General features: G+C 40.6%; 1 protein-coding gene across 1 annotated transcript in view; it reads right to left on the reverse strand.

The window, feature by feature from the left end:
• Positions 1-15,579, reverse strand: part of tanc2a (tetratricopeptide repeat, ankyrin repeat and coiled-coil containing 2a) — a 49,654-nt gene that overhangs the window by 22,023 nt on the left and 12,052 nt on the right. Inside the window, exons 7-11 of the mRNA XM_075454944.1 lie at positions 14,393-14,523; positions 3,289-3,520; positions 3,012-3,184; positions 993-1,073; positions 701-901 (exon numbers count right to left, since the gene is read on the reverse strand). Of these exons, the coding sequence (XP_075311059.1) occupies positions 701-901; positions 993-1,073; positions 3,012-3,184; positions 3,289-3,520; positions 14,393-14,523 (818 nt within the window). The remainder of the gene's footprint in view (positions 1-700; positions 902-992; positions 1,074-3,011; positions 3,185-3,288; positions 3,521-14,392; positions 14,524-15,579) is intronic.

Genomic DNA, 15,579 nt, shown 5'->3' on the forward strand with positions numbered 1-15,579 from the left:
AACAGATTTCTCAAGGTTGGTTGTGTTTCTGCCTGTCTTTAACTGATATTATCAGAAGCATGGTGCTAATGTAAGTTTCAGTGGGCTCGAGGTGTAATAACATTCACGACTTATATTTTACAACCTGCCATATGTAACAAAAATTACCCCTACTGAACTAAAGACCTTAAGCTATCATTGGCAGTAATAGTGGCAGGATCTAAATTATTTGATCCAAGACTCCTATACTGTCACCATACAAAGTAGAGAGAAATTTCATGGCAGTCCATAATGATTGATTTACGGACGTAAATGGTATGGTCCAAGCTTCTAATGTTCAGTTCCCGTCACTGTCTGAGACTGAGCTAGCGGCCATATCTCTCAGTGAGTAATTGCATGGCCTGATATGCATAATTGAGAATGTCAGAATAAGTGTTTCTATAAAGGAGAATCTGTTTGCAGGCCATTCCTGAAGCTCCTTTTTGCCTTTTGACACAAAGCATGAGCACTGTACACTTTTTGGAACTCGTATGACCTCTTTTACTGAACTGGAATCGCAATCTTCTCCTTGGAATTTTGAGCAATGTCCATTCATCTTATTCAGCTTGTTACACCTGTTTAAACAAACTGAGTTGAGTACTGCTTTCTGCCCCCTTGTTGCACCTTTATGATGACGTTGCACAGAAACCCGTCTATTCTTCCACACCAACCCCATCCTCACCTTAAAGCTAGAACTCTTTAGAACGAGGTATCCTCCCTCTATCAAGTCAAGCGTCAGTTTTAGGTAGAGATACGAGCCTCTGCTCAGGCTCTTCAAATGGCTGATCAGCTTGGTCAGTGCCGTGTTGTCAAGGCGGCCATTGCTCAGCGACACGTTGCTCTGGATCTCTGCACTACTGTGGATACGCTGCATCAGGTAACCCTGAAAGACCCAAAACAGGACAGATACAGTACAAATGTACAGACAGAGAGACAGTGAAAAAGAGGGACAAACCGGTCCATCTATATTTTACCTGTAGGTCCTGGTCTATGGCGCTGTTCTCTTCCATCCTATCAAGAGAGATTCGGTGAAAAGGTAGAGAACGAGCAATGTCCTGATCGAATAAAAAGATAAACATATTAAGTTAGATCTGAGAAAACACTTAGCAACGTTCACTCCTGTCTGTGTTTTATAGTAGCACTGTAAAAATTAGCTTCAATGTAAATTAGCTTCAGATGCCATCTAAAGCATGGTGAACAGGCTATGGAGCTGTCATACATTTGAACATCAGATAAGTAGTGTAAAGTGATAATAAGGACAGATTTTCCAGCTGTAGCTTTTTTAAAAGATGGGAAGACAAAGGAGCTTCTTATTTCCAGCCTCTGTTGCAGCTAGCTAGCGGTCTAAATAAGTTAGCATTAGCCTTTCTTGCTGAACCTCTTCAATTTGCTTAGCTGACTTCTGGTAACAGTCTGAAGCAAACATTCACAGGTATGCTAAGGAAGTGTGACTCTGTTTGGCTGCCTACTTATATACCTGCTTATATTTTCAGAGCAAAAAAATGTTTTCACATCAAAAGTAGCAAAAGAAAGACTTGTTGAATGAAGTATAACTTAAACTTGTTTCATTTTATATATATTTTCACTTTAATGATTGACATTAATTATGGTTAAGTTCATCTTAGTGCTACAGTAAATCTTGACAAAGAAGCAGTATGAAAAACATCAGGACCTGAGCTCAACTGGAATACAGACATCATTAATGAAACTGTGTTTTTCCTGTTATAACATGTCAAAATGTCTTCTGTGAAAAATGTTTATTGAGACAAGCCCTGTAAAGACTAGTACTAAGCAAAACTACTTAAAGCCACAAAATTCCACTAGGTTATGAACAACTTGTAAGAATGATGTGAATCTTATAGAAAGCAAAAAGCAGTTTTTTTTTAGTTCGAGCAGCTCTTTGCACCAAAACAACTTTGTTTGCCCACAAGAGACTTGAACAACCCCACAGGTCAATGCACTTATGGTTTCACAGTTGTTCTTCTCTGACATGAAAACAAAAACAACCAAAGGAGGAAAATAAAGCATTATGGAACATCTTAAAACAACTCAGTATGAGAAAATGTTCCAGATTTTAGTTAACATCTATAAGCACAGCTATCGTAAGCCTGGAATTTTCCAAGCACGGCCACTCAGGACCAAATGTACACCAAAGCCCTTGTTTGTCAGTTGGCAGCGTAGATGGGAGGGACAAATGGATAGCAAAGTAGAGAGAAATGCTTTGAGTCAGATTTTGACAAACAGAATTTTCTGTTTTCTCAGTGTTTGCACAAAACATCAGCTTTCAAACCTTGTTCTCGAAAACTACGGTCATGGTGAAGAAAGGTGGGTTGGGAGGTGGGGGTGTTTGCCACATCAGACCGTATGCTGCCATCTTCTTGGTTTGTATCAGTATATGAGGCAATCGCCCCTATTGTTGACATGGCAACACTAGCAAGATGATAAGCATCGGAAAATGAGTGTCAAAACTAGTGGTTTATACAATAATGAGCCGGATATGTACCACTTGTACCCTGTGTGTAGTTAGCTGTCACCGTGTTATTCTGGTTTGCATTTCTTTGGACAGAGACTGTTTCTTTTTTGGAAAGGAGAAGGATGTTAATAACAAATAAATGTTATATTTGATGGTGTGGACAAAGCCTAAGTTTGTCTCTTTAGCTAAGTGTTAACTGATGTGATAACTGCTTAGACATTTGCTTTTATCCTTATTAAATGCTACTTGAGATAGAAAAATGAAGAATCATGAAAAATGATGAAGCCTGTGGTCATGTTGGCCAGGGCTGCATGAGTGTAAACTTGTAGTTCCAGTCTAACAAAGGAACATTGACAGCAACGATGGAACACATTTAGTGAATCCTACTATTAAGTAAATCTTTGGCTCACTAGTCTTCAGGACATCTGGAACTTGCACAGTTTATGTTAAAGTACTTAAATACGTGGCTTAATGATCTGTTTCCATCTTTGTGGGTTTTTATTTGTTTGCGTGTGTATACCTGCTGACTGGTCCTGACAGTGGCAATGACCTTCAACCAGGAAGGAAATTTCTGGATATTTTGGGACAGGAAGGAAGTCAATGTGTCTCCGTAGTCCGGCCGGTGGAACTCTGCCTCATTGAGCCCATCAATCAGTACAATAAGTCCCGCTCCCTCCACGTGAAGCTTCCTCTCTGAGAAAAAAAGCAAAACAAAGAAATATTGTGGATCATCTCATGATGTAAGCTACAGTTTCTGACTATTCAGAATTAGCAGAATGCTGTAGAACATCATGTACCACTGTGGAGAGCTGCCAGTGGTTCTAGAATTCCTCTCTGAAGCGCCGAGCTCGTATCCTGAATGCAGGAGCGCAGACTGAGCACGCTCTGTAGCTGTGGCGACCCGTGCAGCAGTTCTCGATAGGCAGCCAGCTGAGGGGCGTCACTCAGCATGGCCGCCATGTTGTGGACAAACTCAGGAACCAGACAGGTGTGACAGTTATCAGCCTGACAGAAGTGATATGACACCACCTGCAAAAGACAGACAGGTCTGTGAATCAGTTGGGGTTTATTTTACCAACCTTTGATGAGGTAAAATATGGTGAACAACATCACTGGAATTCAGTAAGATATGTATCACTCATGTAGTTAGGATGGCAAAATTGTTGGCACTCTTATGTGTGTGTTCTGTAAATACAGACAGATTACTTCATTACAAACATTACTGAATGAACATTCCCGTTGACTCAATGATAAAGTAAACTCAATAACAAAAGACTATTTCTTAATTCAGAGTTTTAATATGAACTTGTTGAAAATGTGAGCTAATATTTCTGAATTTTGTTTTATACTTTGGTGGCGTGTTTCTGCTTTTTTTTGTACATTATCAGCACTGTGGTATTAATCTCAGCTGGGTGAAAAAAATATGGGTGTATATAAATTTTTCAATGAATGCAATTCTATTTTTTAATAACAAACTTTTACAAGGTAAGTCTTTTAAAACCGGATCAGAGTTTTGCATTGTGAGGACTGCTAATACTTCACTGCCTTCAGTACTCACAGGACACCCATTTTCCCTATTTACTAGCCTGGATTCACATCTTCTGCTTTAGGAAAAGGGCTGTGATCCTTTTTGAATGTTGAAACATGTCCACCCTCAACTTTTTTTTACGATTGACATCTGACTTGTCATCTTTTCTAAGGATATTAGCTCTGTCAAACAAACTGGGATGAGTACTTCTCCCTGCCCCCTTGAGGCGCACGCCATCATCTGGTATTCTTACTTTAACATACAGTGGGGTTACATGGCACTGAAAGGATCGGATTATTGGCTAAATTACAATAAGACTGAGTTATTAAGTTCATGTGTACACCTTAATCGGACAAGAAACTGGATCGGATTACTCGCGATCAGATTAAGACCCTGAGATAACTCAGTTGAAAGTCAAATTAAACGTGCTTGTAGACATTGAAGCACGTGGTGAATTAGACTTTGCGTTCTGCGCATGCTCGAGATTTTTTGGGTCGTGAACTGGAAGTCGGAACAGACGATATTACTGTTGTTGTCACCGCCATCGGAAAGAAACAAACAATCTGATGGAGAATGCGCCGTTGTGCATCGCGTTTGTGCAATAAGCGTGCTCATCACAAACGAAATGTTGAGGGACGTAGCTTCATCTTACTCTTCGTTCGCCATTTCCTCGAATACCTGAGTTTGTTGTTGTTGGTGGTGGTGGTGAACAGTGTTGTTTTCGTCAACGATGACGATGACGAAATCATTTCGTTGATGCCACTTTTTTTCATGACGATAACGAGACGGTGACGAGATAAACATAGCTCTCTGATGACGAAAACATGACGAGACGTGTGTGAGTTTTCGTTGACGAGACGAGAATGGACGAAAATGTTAGTGGGTGATCTGTCAGACGTTTAAAATGCATGACATTTCTGCTTATTGTGTGTGTCAATTAAAACCTAAAAAGTATCTGCTGCGGCACCTTAAGGCTCGCCACAGGGATATTTTTTCGAAGGTAAGTTACAAATGCTGTTAACATAATCGATAAATTTCATAGAAAGCTAATACATTAGTACGTTTTCCACATACTCCTGGCGCAAATGGGCTGCTAACTTCAGGCTAAAGTTAGCTTTTGTTATGCTAACGTCAATTCATTATGTGTGTGTTACTTTAGCAGCATGTTTAGCCATGTTTACATTCAGTGACGGTGTGGTTATCTCTTTGTGTGTACGTTCTGTCAGCACGTAACTTGATATGTTAAACAGGTCGAGTTACTGTTATACGTAGAGTCTGCTAGCTTTAGCCTAAAAGCCACAAGTGACGTTGTGCAGCCCTAACCAGGACCTGTGCGTTTAGTGCGCTTATAGTAAAGTTGGGACACACGCACAGTACAGAATGAAAAATCAGAAAGCTTTAGTACAGGGTCAGTTAATAAGCTATGTATTTTTGTTCTGCTTGTTTGATAGTTAAGACCATACTATTTTCTTAACACGGTAGACTATACTTATTTTTTCTTTTTTTTTTTACTAAAACTAGACTAAAACCTTTTTGACTTTTCGTCGACTAAAACTGGACTAAAACTATCACATATAGAAGTGACTAAAATGTGACTAAAACTAATAAGCATTTTAGTCCAAAAGACTAAGGCTGTGTTCGAAACCGCCTGCTTCTCCTACTATTCCTACTAGTCATACTTTTTTAAGTTCCCGGGTGTACACTAGATGCATACTAGATTCGCCGAAATGTTGAGTATTCATCATGAGGTTACTTGTCACACTCAAACTACCCAAGATGCAACGTAACGTGACGTCGCCCATCGCCATTTGAACGGTCAAATTCCGTTAACGGGACGAGAGCAGTCAAAACGGCATAACCGGAAGTGCGTTGCTCACTGCGGCTAGCTTTAGTAGCGCCGAATTTGTGGGAACAAAATTGTAAATAGCTGGTATTTTGTCAGATTTTCAACACCTTGGGGGTCTAAATGACTACTTTCTCGCCTGAAAATGTTTCAAATGTTGCTAAAGTTATATATTTACAGAGTTTATAGCTTAAGCGAAATCAGCTTTTCAGGCCGGCTGATTTCGGCTCGGGCAGGAGTGAAGTGCACTGTGTGTAAACGCTCTGCATACTGTCAGATCGATTAGTATGCCGTTTTCAAGTATGTAGTATGTAGTAGGCGGTTTCGAACACAGCCCATGACTAAGACTAAATCTAAGATGGTTGTCAAAAACAACACTGGTGGTGAAGCGGCCAACCAGAAGTGGCTCTATTAGCAATAGTTGAAATGGGTACAGCGCCACCTATCGTATCGGAGTATGACATGCTTTGTGCCTATGATTCAATTCATTCACCGCCATATAGCCAAGGAGAATTACCCTTGCTCAAATAAGGAGCAACTCAGTCTTATTGTAATTTAGCCAATAATCCGATCCTTTCAGTGCCATGTAACCCCACTGAGTGTCTGGAAAATAAATCCTGCCAGGAAGTGATCTGGCCTATATTCATTGTAGAACTCTAATATGTTTGTTTTCTTATTATGGTTCGTAAAATTAATTCAACAAACAAATGTGTCATTTAGTGATTGTTGGTTGGGGAAATTTCTGCTACCTTTGAAACTGGCTGTTCCTCACTTTCCAGGCTTTATGCTAAGCTAACCAGCCACTGGTACATATTTGCAGTCGCACTGTTGTCGTCTTAAGTGATGTTTTGCTTTCAAATGGGGGCGGTTGGTGGCGTAGTGGGTTAAGCAGCTGCCCCATGTACAGAGGCTTAGTCCTCAATGCAGCGGGCCCCGGTTCGACTCCCGCACCGAGCGGCCCTTTGCTACGTGTCTTCCCCATCTCTCTGCCCCCTGCTTCCTGTCTCTCTCACACTGTCCTATCATTAAAGGCATAAAAAGCCCCAAAAAATACTAAAAAAAAATGCTTTCAAATGGGGACTTCTGGGAACAAGATGACAAGATGGCTGCACGAGCTTGAGCTCCCAATAGCAAGTCAGAATTAGCCCCCCTAAGTTCACTATTGCTGGGCAATTCATGGTCATTTTATTTTGGAATGAATAGGGGAGTAACAACTAGAAGTCAAACGAAACGTGACATTCAATAAGGGAAGAATACACCGGAGATGGATAACGCTCAGTGCGCTAACGACAACCCTGCAGAAAATATGTGCTCGGTGCTTCAAAGTATCAGTAAGGAAATACACGACTTCAGGACAGAACATAGAGTGGATCTAAACACTCTCAAAGAAGAACTTAAGTTCATGAAAGACATGAAAAGTCATGAAGACATGAAAAATGAACTCAAAGATCTCAAACAGGAAATTTACCAAAAACTTTCTGCTAACTCCGCTGGGGTCCAGGCCAACGAAACCAGGCTGAAGTAAGCAGAAGCATGGATCAATGAGACCGGCTAACATGGCTATGAAGGAGGCGCTCATTAAGTCCATGGAAAGACAGAAAACAATGCAGGAAAGGTTGACAGATATGGAGGGACGGTCTAGGCGGAATAACATTCGCATTTATGGCGTACCCGAAGGGAAAGAAGGCTACTCCGTGCCTGACTTTGTGGAGCAACTTCTGAAAAGTGAACTTGCACTGACAGTGGACATTAGCCTGCAGATCCAGCGCACACACAGAGCTTTAGCTCGTAAACCAGGGCAGAACCAGCTACCCAGGTCTATAGTGGTAAATTTTCTGGAGTTTAATACCAAAGAAGCGGTATTGAAAAAAGCCTCGGGAAAGAAAATAATGATTGAAGGGCGACGCCTGTCGTTTGACCATGATTATGCCACAGAAGTCATTCAGAAGCGCAAGGCATAAGGCAGATTTACAGTTGACGCGTCGCTCACGGCGCTGGCGGCTCGTGACGTCAAAATGACGTTTCAGGCCTGGCGCTTGCTTTGAAAAGACGGCGCAGTGCGTTGTCGTGCACCAGTCGATTTTTGTAACTTGGCTGCGCCGAGAACGACAAACCGGATGGACCAATTTGAGACCAGGCTCAAAGGAGGTGCGTTTGTACAGGCACCTGTACGAAACTGCAGTGAAACAGCACAGGGACCACGTAAACTCCCAAAACTCGTGGACAGAGATTGGCAGAACTTTGAGGAAAGAGGGAGAGTTCTGTAAGAATGTGTGGAAGAAGCTGCAGGACAGATACGTGAAGGCAAAGAAGAGGGCAGAGACTCGAAGTGGTGATGCCGGGGGCTTCAGACCTTCACCTCTTTTAACTGAATTAAAAAATTAAAATTATCCAGAAACTGCAGCAGTATCATTGATGACAGTATTCCTGCTCTTGACAGTGGCATTGTTTTCTTCTCGACTTTCTTCGTTGTAAAGTAGTGGTAACCTTCACGTAGCAGCGACACCTCTGTGACGGAAAAAATTGCAACTACTGGCGCATCAACTTGCGCCACCGTATATAGCCGGCACGAAATCGTGACACCAGTGCAGATGTTGATGACATCTGCGCTAGCAGACGCGGCAACCATGCTAGAGCCTTTCTGCCCACCAACGAGGACTCGGTGTCGAAGAATCACCCTAACTTGGGAGTTAAATGTTTTTTCTTTGTCTTTTTCAGTTAGCACACGTTGTCCAGATGTTCAGGTCTGTGCAGTTTTAAGTTATCTCGAGGCTAAAGAATGTAACACAGGATTGGATTTAAATGCCATATAATAATATAAAACTGGTGTCACTTAAAGCTGCGGTCGGCAACTTTTTTTTAGTCATATTAGCTTGAACTGTCATGGGATTCTGGAAGTAGAATATTAAATAGGCTGTTACGAAATCTGTAGCTCCCTCTGAAGCCTGTAATCATGCTTGCAAAAACCGAGTGCTCCCGGCTGTTTTTAACCAATCAAGTTAGGGTGGAGGAATCCTACCTGTCAATCACAGTTTGTACACACGCTGCTGAGCGTGAGTCTGCCCCAGCTTGTGTGTGCTCACACTGGTGTCAACTCACGTACACAACCTCGTCCACAGAGGGGGAGGGGTTTGGGGGGCGATTCGGAGCTTGTTAGAGGTTGGGGGAGGGACCTGAAAGTTGTATCAGTTCGAATTTTCCGACTTTAGACTCGGAATTTTGAAAACCTGCCGACTGCAGCTTTAATGTAAATGGGATGAATAATCCAGTTAAGAGGAGCAAGGTCCTGGCTCGACTGAAAAAAGAAAATGCTCAAGTATTATTTTTGCAGGAAACTCACATGCCTCAAAAAGAACATGAAAAGTTAAAACGCTTTGGTTTCAGGAATATATTTTATAGTAGCTACAGACCCAGCCAGAAGATGGGAGTGGCTATCCTTATCACAAATGCAGTTCAATTTGAATGTCTTAAAGAAGTTAGGGACAATGAAGGGAGATTTGTATTAATTAAAGGAAAGCTAGAAAACACAATGGTGACAATGATCAATGTATATGCCCCCCCCAGAAAGTACTAAATGTTTCTTCAAAACACTGTTTGACACGATTGCAATAGAAACTGAAGGCATTTTGATATGTGGGGAAGATTATAATGTGGTCATGAACCATAACATAGATACAACAAGCTCCAAAAGAAGCAAGAAGCATCTAACCAAGTTTATTAATACATCAGTGCAGGAAATGGGACTGATCGATGTGTGGAGAGAACTACACCCATTAGAAAGGGACTATACACACTATTCGCTACCTCACTCTGTCTACTCCAGAATTGACTACTTTTTAATTAATACAAGTGAAATTCATAGGGTTACAGAGTGTAAAATCGGGGTGGCAGATATATCAGATCATAGTGGGATCAGCTTGAAAATACACCTAAATAATAGGAAAATAAATACTGTATGGAGGCTAAATGTGGGCATCTTGAATAATAGGGCAAATGTGTGACAGATAAAAGAAGAAATAAAAAGGTATATAGAAGAGAACGATAACGGGAAAGTGAACCCTGCCATTCTGTGGGACGGTATGAAGGCAGTCATTCGGGGGGGAAACTAATCGCTTGGACATCATCACAAAAAAAGGCTCGACTAGCTTTGGTTTACAAAGTAGAAAGACTGCAAGAACTGGAAATAAGAATACAGAAAATCAGTCTGTATTACAACAAATAAAGAAGGTAAGGGAAGAGATAAATGAGATACTCAGGACAGATATAGAAAAGAGGGCAAGATTTGTCAAGCAGATATACTATGAATCAGGCCCCAAAGCGACAAGGCTCTTAGCTAGACGCCAGCGGAAACAGCAGGCCATTAACACAATCCATAAAATAAGGAAGCCTCAAACCAACCTACTATCACACTGACCAGATAAAATAGAGAGAATATTTGAAGAATACTACAAGAAACTCTATTCTAAACCATTATCAGCAGATGAAAAAACAATAAGAAGTTTTCTTGACACACTAGACCTGCCATCTATTGGTGAGACACAGAATGACAATATTACGTCACAATTCAAAGTTAAGGAGCTAGAAGCTGCAATTAGTAGGTTAAAGACTAGCAAATCACCAGGTAGCGACGGGTACCCTTCAGAATGGTATAAGGCCTTTCAGAATGAGCTGACACCTTTGCTTCTGTCCTGTTTTAACTGGACCCTTGATGAGGGTGTGGACCCCCCATTGTGGAAGGAAGCGATTATTACAGTTCTATCTAAAGAAGGTAAAGATAAAGAAGACTGCAAAAACTATAGGCCAATTTCACTTTTGAATGTAGACTACAAATTGTTTACATCAATTATTTCCAAAAGACTTGAGGTCCACATACCAAACTGGTTTTATTAAAGGTCGCCAAACATATGACAATATTAGAAGAACCCTCCATATCCTAGACAACGCTCAGAAAAGTGGTACAAGTACAATTCTGGTTAGTTAGGACGCCGAAAAGGCCTTTGACAGTGTTAGTTGGTCATTCTTGCACGAGGTACTAAAGAGATTTGGCTTCAATGAAAAGTATGTATCAAAACTATTTATCAAGAGCCCACAGAGCCCACAGCTAAGATCAGAGTAAATGGAAGCCTGTCCAATTCGATTCAGTTGGAGAGGGGGACAAGACGGGTGTTGTCTGTCTCCCACTCATTTTGCTTTGTATGTCGAGCCTTTAGCACAGGCAATAAGCCAGAGTGGGGAGCTGCAGGGTGTCACTGTACCTCCTACAGTACTGAACATATCATTGGCCTTTTCGCAGATGATGTCATTATTTTTCTTGAACAACCAGATATGTTTCCCACACCTAATGTCTCTTCTGGAAAAGTATGAATACTATTCAGGGTATAAACTGAATATATCAAAAACAGATATTCTCTCGTTAAATTATTCTCTATCCCGACAAATGAGAGATGCATATAATTTGAAATGGAATACAAAAACTATTAAGTATCTAGGTGTAAAAATCTTCCCGACATGTTTGAAAACAACTATAGTGAAATTGAAAAAAACATACAAAAAGATATTGAAAGGTGGTCTATTAGACCAGTGCTAGAATACGGACAGTCAAAATAAATAGTTCATCCAAATTCTTATATTTATTTCAAGCTCTTCCAATTAATATTACCCAAAACAAATTTATAGCCTGGGACAAGATGATTTCTAGATTAATTTGGAATAGTAAAAAAACAAGAATAAAATTTACGACACTTCAACTACCTAAAAGCAAGGGGGGGATGGCTTTACCTAACCCTACAGAACATTTCTATGCAGCTCAACTTAAACATCTGGCTTGTTGGCGTAGACCTGACTAAAGTCTAAATGGAAAGAGAAGTACAGGGCTTTCAAACCCAGATATTGTTGGGGGATAAACATTTGATAAGTGCTTTGAGACATGCTATGAACCCAATAGTAGCATTTACATTCAAAATATGGAGCACAGTAGTAAGAAAATATAGGGGATATATGCACTCTGAGGTGGTTTGCGTATGATTTAAAGTTTGAGCCAGGGACGTATGATCCAGCATTCAAAAAATGGGCACAAAAAGGTGTGACAGCATTATGTACAGTATCAGAAGGTGGACAATTTCTAAGTTTTCAAGATCTAAAGACAAAGTAAAGCCTTGAAAACAAAGACTTCTATAGATACTTGCAGCTGAGAGATTATTTCACCAAAGAGATAAGGTCAAATTAAACTATAAATAAGGTGATCGGTATTATTATCGATTCATACAAACAGAAGGGATCTTGGCCCATCTCTGCTTTCTATCAAGCTTTGGGTGAGACCAGGAAGGAGTCAACACTATATAAAAGCAAAATGGGAAGTAGAACTAAAAATCCAAATCCCCACCCCGCTGTGACTGGTGTGCAGTTGGTGAGAGTGAGTTGTATGGCTTTGTTTTTGCTGGTATTTTTAGTGAATATAGGACTGTTTAGGTGAATTTGTCTGCTGTATCTGCTAGTGTGTCTTGTCCTGCCTCCACCTCTGGCACCTTCTATACTTTCATTACCCCCTACCCGAACCAGGGTTTGAATCCCCACCCCGCTGTGACTGGTGTGCAGTTGGTGAGAGTGAGTTGTATGGCTTTGTTTTTGCTGGTATTTTTAGTGAATATAGGACTGTTTAGGTGAATTTGTCTGCTGTATCTGCTAGTGTGTCTTGTCCTGCCTCCACCTCTGGCACCTTCTATACTTTCATTACCCCCTACCCGAACCAGGGTTTGAATCCCCACCCCGCTGTGACTGGTGTGCAGTTGGTGAGAGGCTGAGGTAGCTTGTGGCTGTAAAAAGATGGTTGTTGTGGTGTGAGGAGCAGATCTATATAGGGAGTATAGGGAATTACTCACTGAGTCTGGTCCTTTATTTATTTATTTTTTTTTTTTTTCGTTAGCACAAGTTTCTTGTGTTTACCTTGAATAGGGATGGCTCAGGTAATCCTGAAACATCCCATAGTTAAGCTGCTATAGGCCTAGACTGCTGGGGGGCCTCATCTGTCACACCTTTCCTCACTTTACTCTCTTTATGTATATGTGATATTATTGTGGTCATTAACTCGTGTTTCCCTGTTCCAACAGATATCCTTTGAATGGTGTTACAGTGCCGTATTGTTTTTGAATTGGCTCTATATGAACGAATTGGATTATTTTATGAATTAAGATTATTATTAATTAATTGAATTCCAATTGGCTTGAATTGGACTTACTATCTAAGTGCCTTGAGATGACATTTGTTGTATTTGGCGCTATATAAATAAAAATGAATTGAATTGAATTGAATTGAATTGAATTGAATTGAAAGAGGAGGAGTGGTACAACATGTGTGAGACACAATGTACATCAACAAATTCATTAATATGGAGGGAGTTCTATTGGAAAAACCTAACTCGATATTTTATAACACCAAAGATAAAATCTAGGCAACTCGGTATACAACAAGACTGCTGGAGATTATGTGGGAGCATGGAGGCATGCACACATCTTCTGGAATTGTATAAAAATGAGGATATACTGGCAAAATGTTAACTCGGCTGTAAAAGAAGTCTTGGGATATGAAACCCCAAATACTTGTCCAGTGATGTATCTTGGGAATATTGAGAAGGTTGTGATGACAGAAGATCTGTCCTTGACTAAAGTATTACTCGCAGCAAGTAAAGCCTGATTTATACTTCTTTTAACTGCCCTTGCGCTTGCGTCTTGCGCTTGCGTTAATGGCTCGAGACGTTTATGCTTCATTTTGCATTGTCGGCGGTTGCGTGTGCTGCGTGGCGATTCACCGCCAGGACAGTAGGTGGAGCAACGGGTTTTTTCAATGACAAGCCTACTACGATGAAATGAAATTCACAGCCAGGACCTCTTCGGCAAGTCTCTCTTTGAGTGGATTCATGCTTCTTCTTCTTCGCTTTCTACCTTGGCGTTTGAAAACAGTGGTCTTGTATTAGGGGATGAAACCGGAAGATGAACACGCCGCCGGATGTGATGTAGATAGTGGCTTGCGCTCGCGTCTTGTGTCTTGCGTGAAGTTTAGAAAATTGAGGTGACACACGCAAGCACGCAAGGGGGGGCTTGCAACCGCGCAAGGGCTTGCGTTGTGTCTTGCGTTGCGTCTTGCGTCACCGACCATAAATTGGGCTTAAGAAAGCGGTCACAAGAAACACTCCAAAACAGGAGCAGTGGTTGGAAATTGTCCAGGATATCTTTGTTATGGAAAAATTGACATACCTGTTGAGACTCAAAGAGAACGTATTTGAAAAAAAATGGGAAAAATGGAACATTTATAGACATGACACCAACTGAACAAATGCTAAATGGAACAGTGGACTGAATAGTAATATCTCCAGACAGTTTGTTAGTGTTATTATTATTACTGTATCTTATACCTTGTTTGATGCATTGTTTTTGCCTATATATACACATGTGAAACCTCAATAAAAATGTAAGTTATAAAAAAAAAAAATGCTTTCAAATAATCAAGCAGACATAAAGCAAACAGGGGGTGCTACCTGTCCAGCTAGCCTCCTCGGGGCCTCTTCCAGTCTCCTTCTCATCTCTGGAGTTCCTGGGCAGCTTCCTCTTCCTCCTTCATCTCCTCCTCTTCCAGGGGAATCATGGGAGATAGAAACGGACTCAACATCTGGAATGTGAGACAAGTCATTAACACACAAGAAATCTTCCTTTGCAGCTTCTGCTCTCAGATCGTGACTGGTGGGGGTAGCTACACCAATTCTATTGTATAATTGTATACAATAACAAAAAATGCTGTTCTATTATATTCTTCGGTTAATGTTCCATTGCATGACTTATGTTTTCTGTCTAATAGTTGGCTCAATGATGTGTCTGCTTTCTGGCTCTGAGACAGATGGATTTGACTGAGTTCTGTATGATTACTCAGATGTTTGTTACAATAAATAGGTGTCAGAATATGGATGTGCTCATGGCTGAAACAACTTACTGGGGATCCTTATGCAGGAAATTAATAGGGGCTACTGTCAACTACAGTGTATGACTCCAACAGGAATCTAGGCTGCAATCCAACATTCATACACATTCAACGGAATTTACAGTCTATGTTATCTTAGACATTCCAAAAGAATGAGAAAAAGTTATAATCAGATTAGAAAGCAGAACAAAAATATGCTACACTTGCTTCAGATAGTATTCAGACCCCTTAGTGACAAACCATCTTAAACCATGAGAACTTTTTTGTGCCAAAAATCTTAAAATGTACATTTTTGTGGAAAACAGATGGATTTTTAAATAGCTGCTGAAGTGGGACTGTAAGATATTATTTCAATAATCATCCTCACTCAATAACCACAAATATTCAAAATAGCAATTATAATAAGCCTATAAAAAAAAACCTTTCTAAAGATTCTATAATATAATGAAAACTCATCTACAAACGCACTCAACCCCATAATACGGTAGTTTGAAACAGCCGTTACAGCTTTGAGTCCGCTTGGCTAAGTTTCTACAGACTTTGCACACTGTGATTTTGGGCAACTAATAGTAGTTTAATGAAGTTTAAGTCTGCACTCTTACTGGGCAATAAAGGACAGTCAGAGACTTGTACTTATAGTGATTTCTTGGCTGCATGCTGCAGGTCATTGATGTGCACTGCTGACAAGTTGCACCAGTTTAAGGCTGCTGTCCCTAGGAGAAAGTTCTATTTGTTAAAATGATTTTTGTA

Source organism: Odontesthes bonariensis, chromosome 21 (assembly GCF_027942865.1).
Source record: "Odontesthes bonariensis isolate fOdoBon6 chromosome 21, fOdoBon6.hap1, whole genome shotgun sequence".
Classification (NCBI taxonomy): domain Eukaryota; kingdom Metazoa; phylum Chordata; class Actinopteri; order Atheriniformes; family Atherinopsidae; genus Odontesthes; species Odontesthes bonariensis.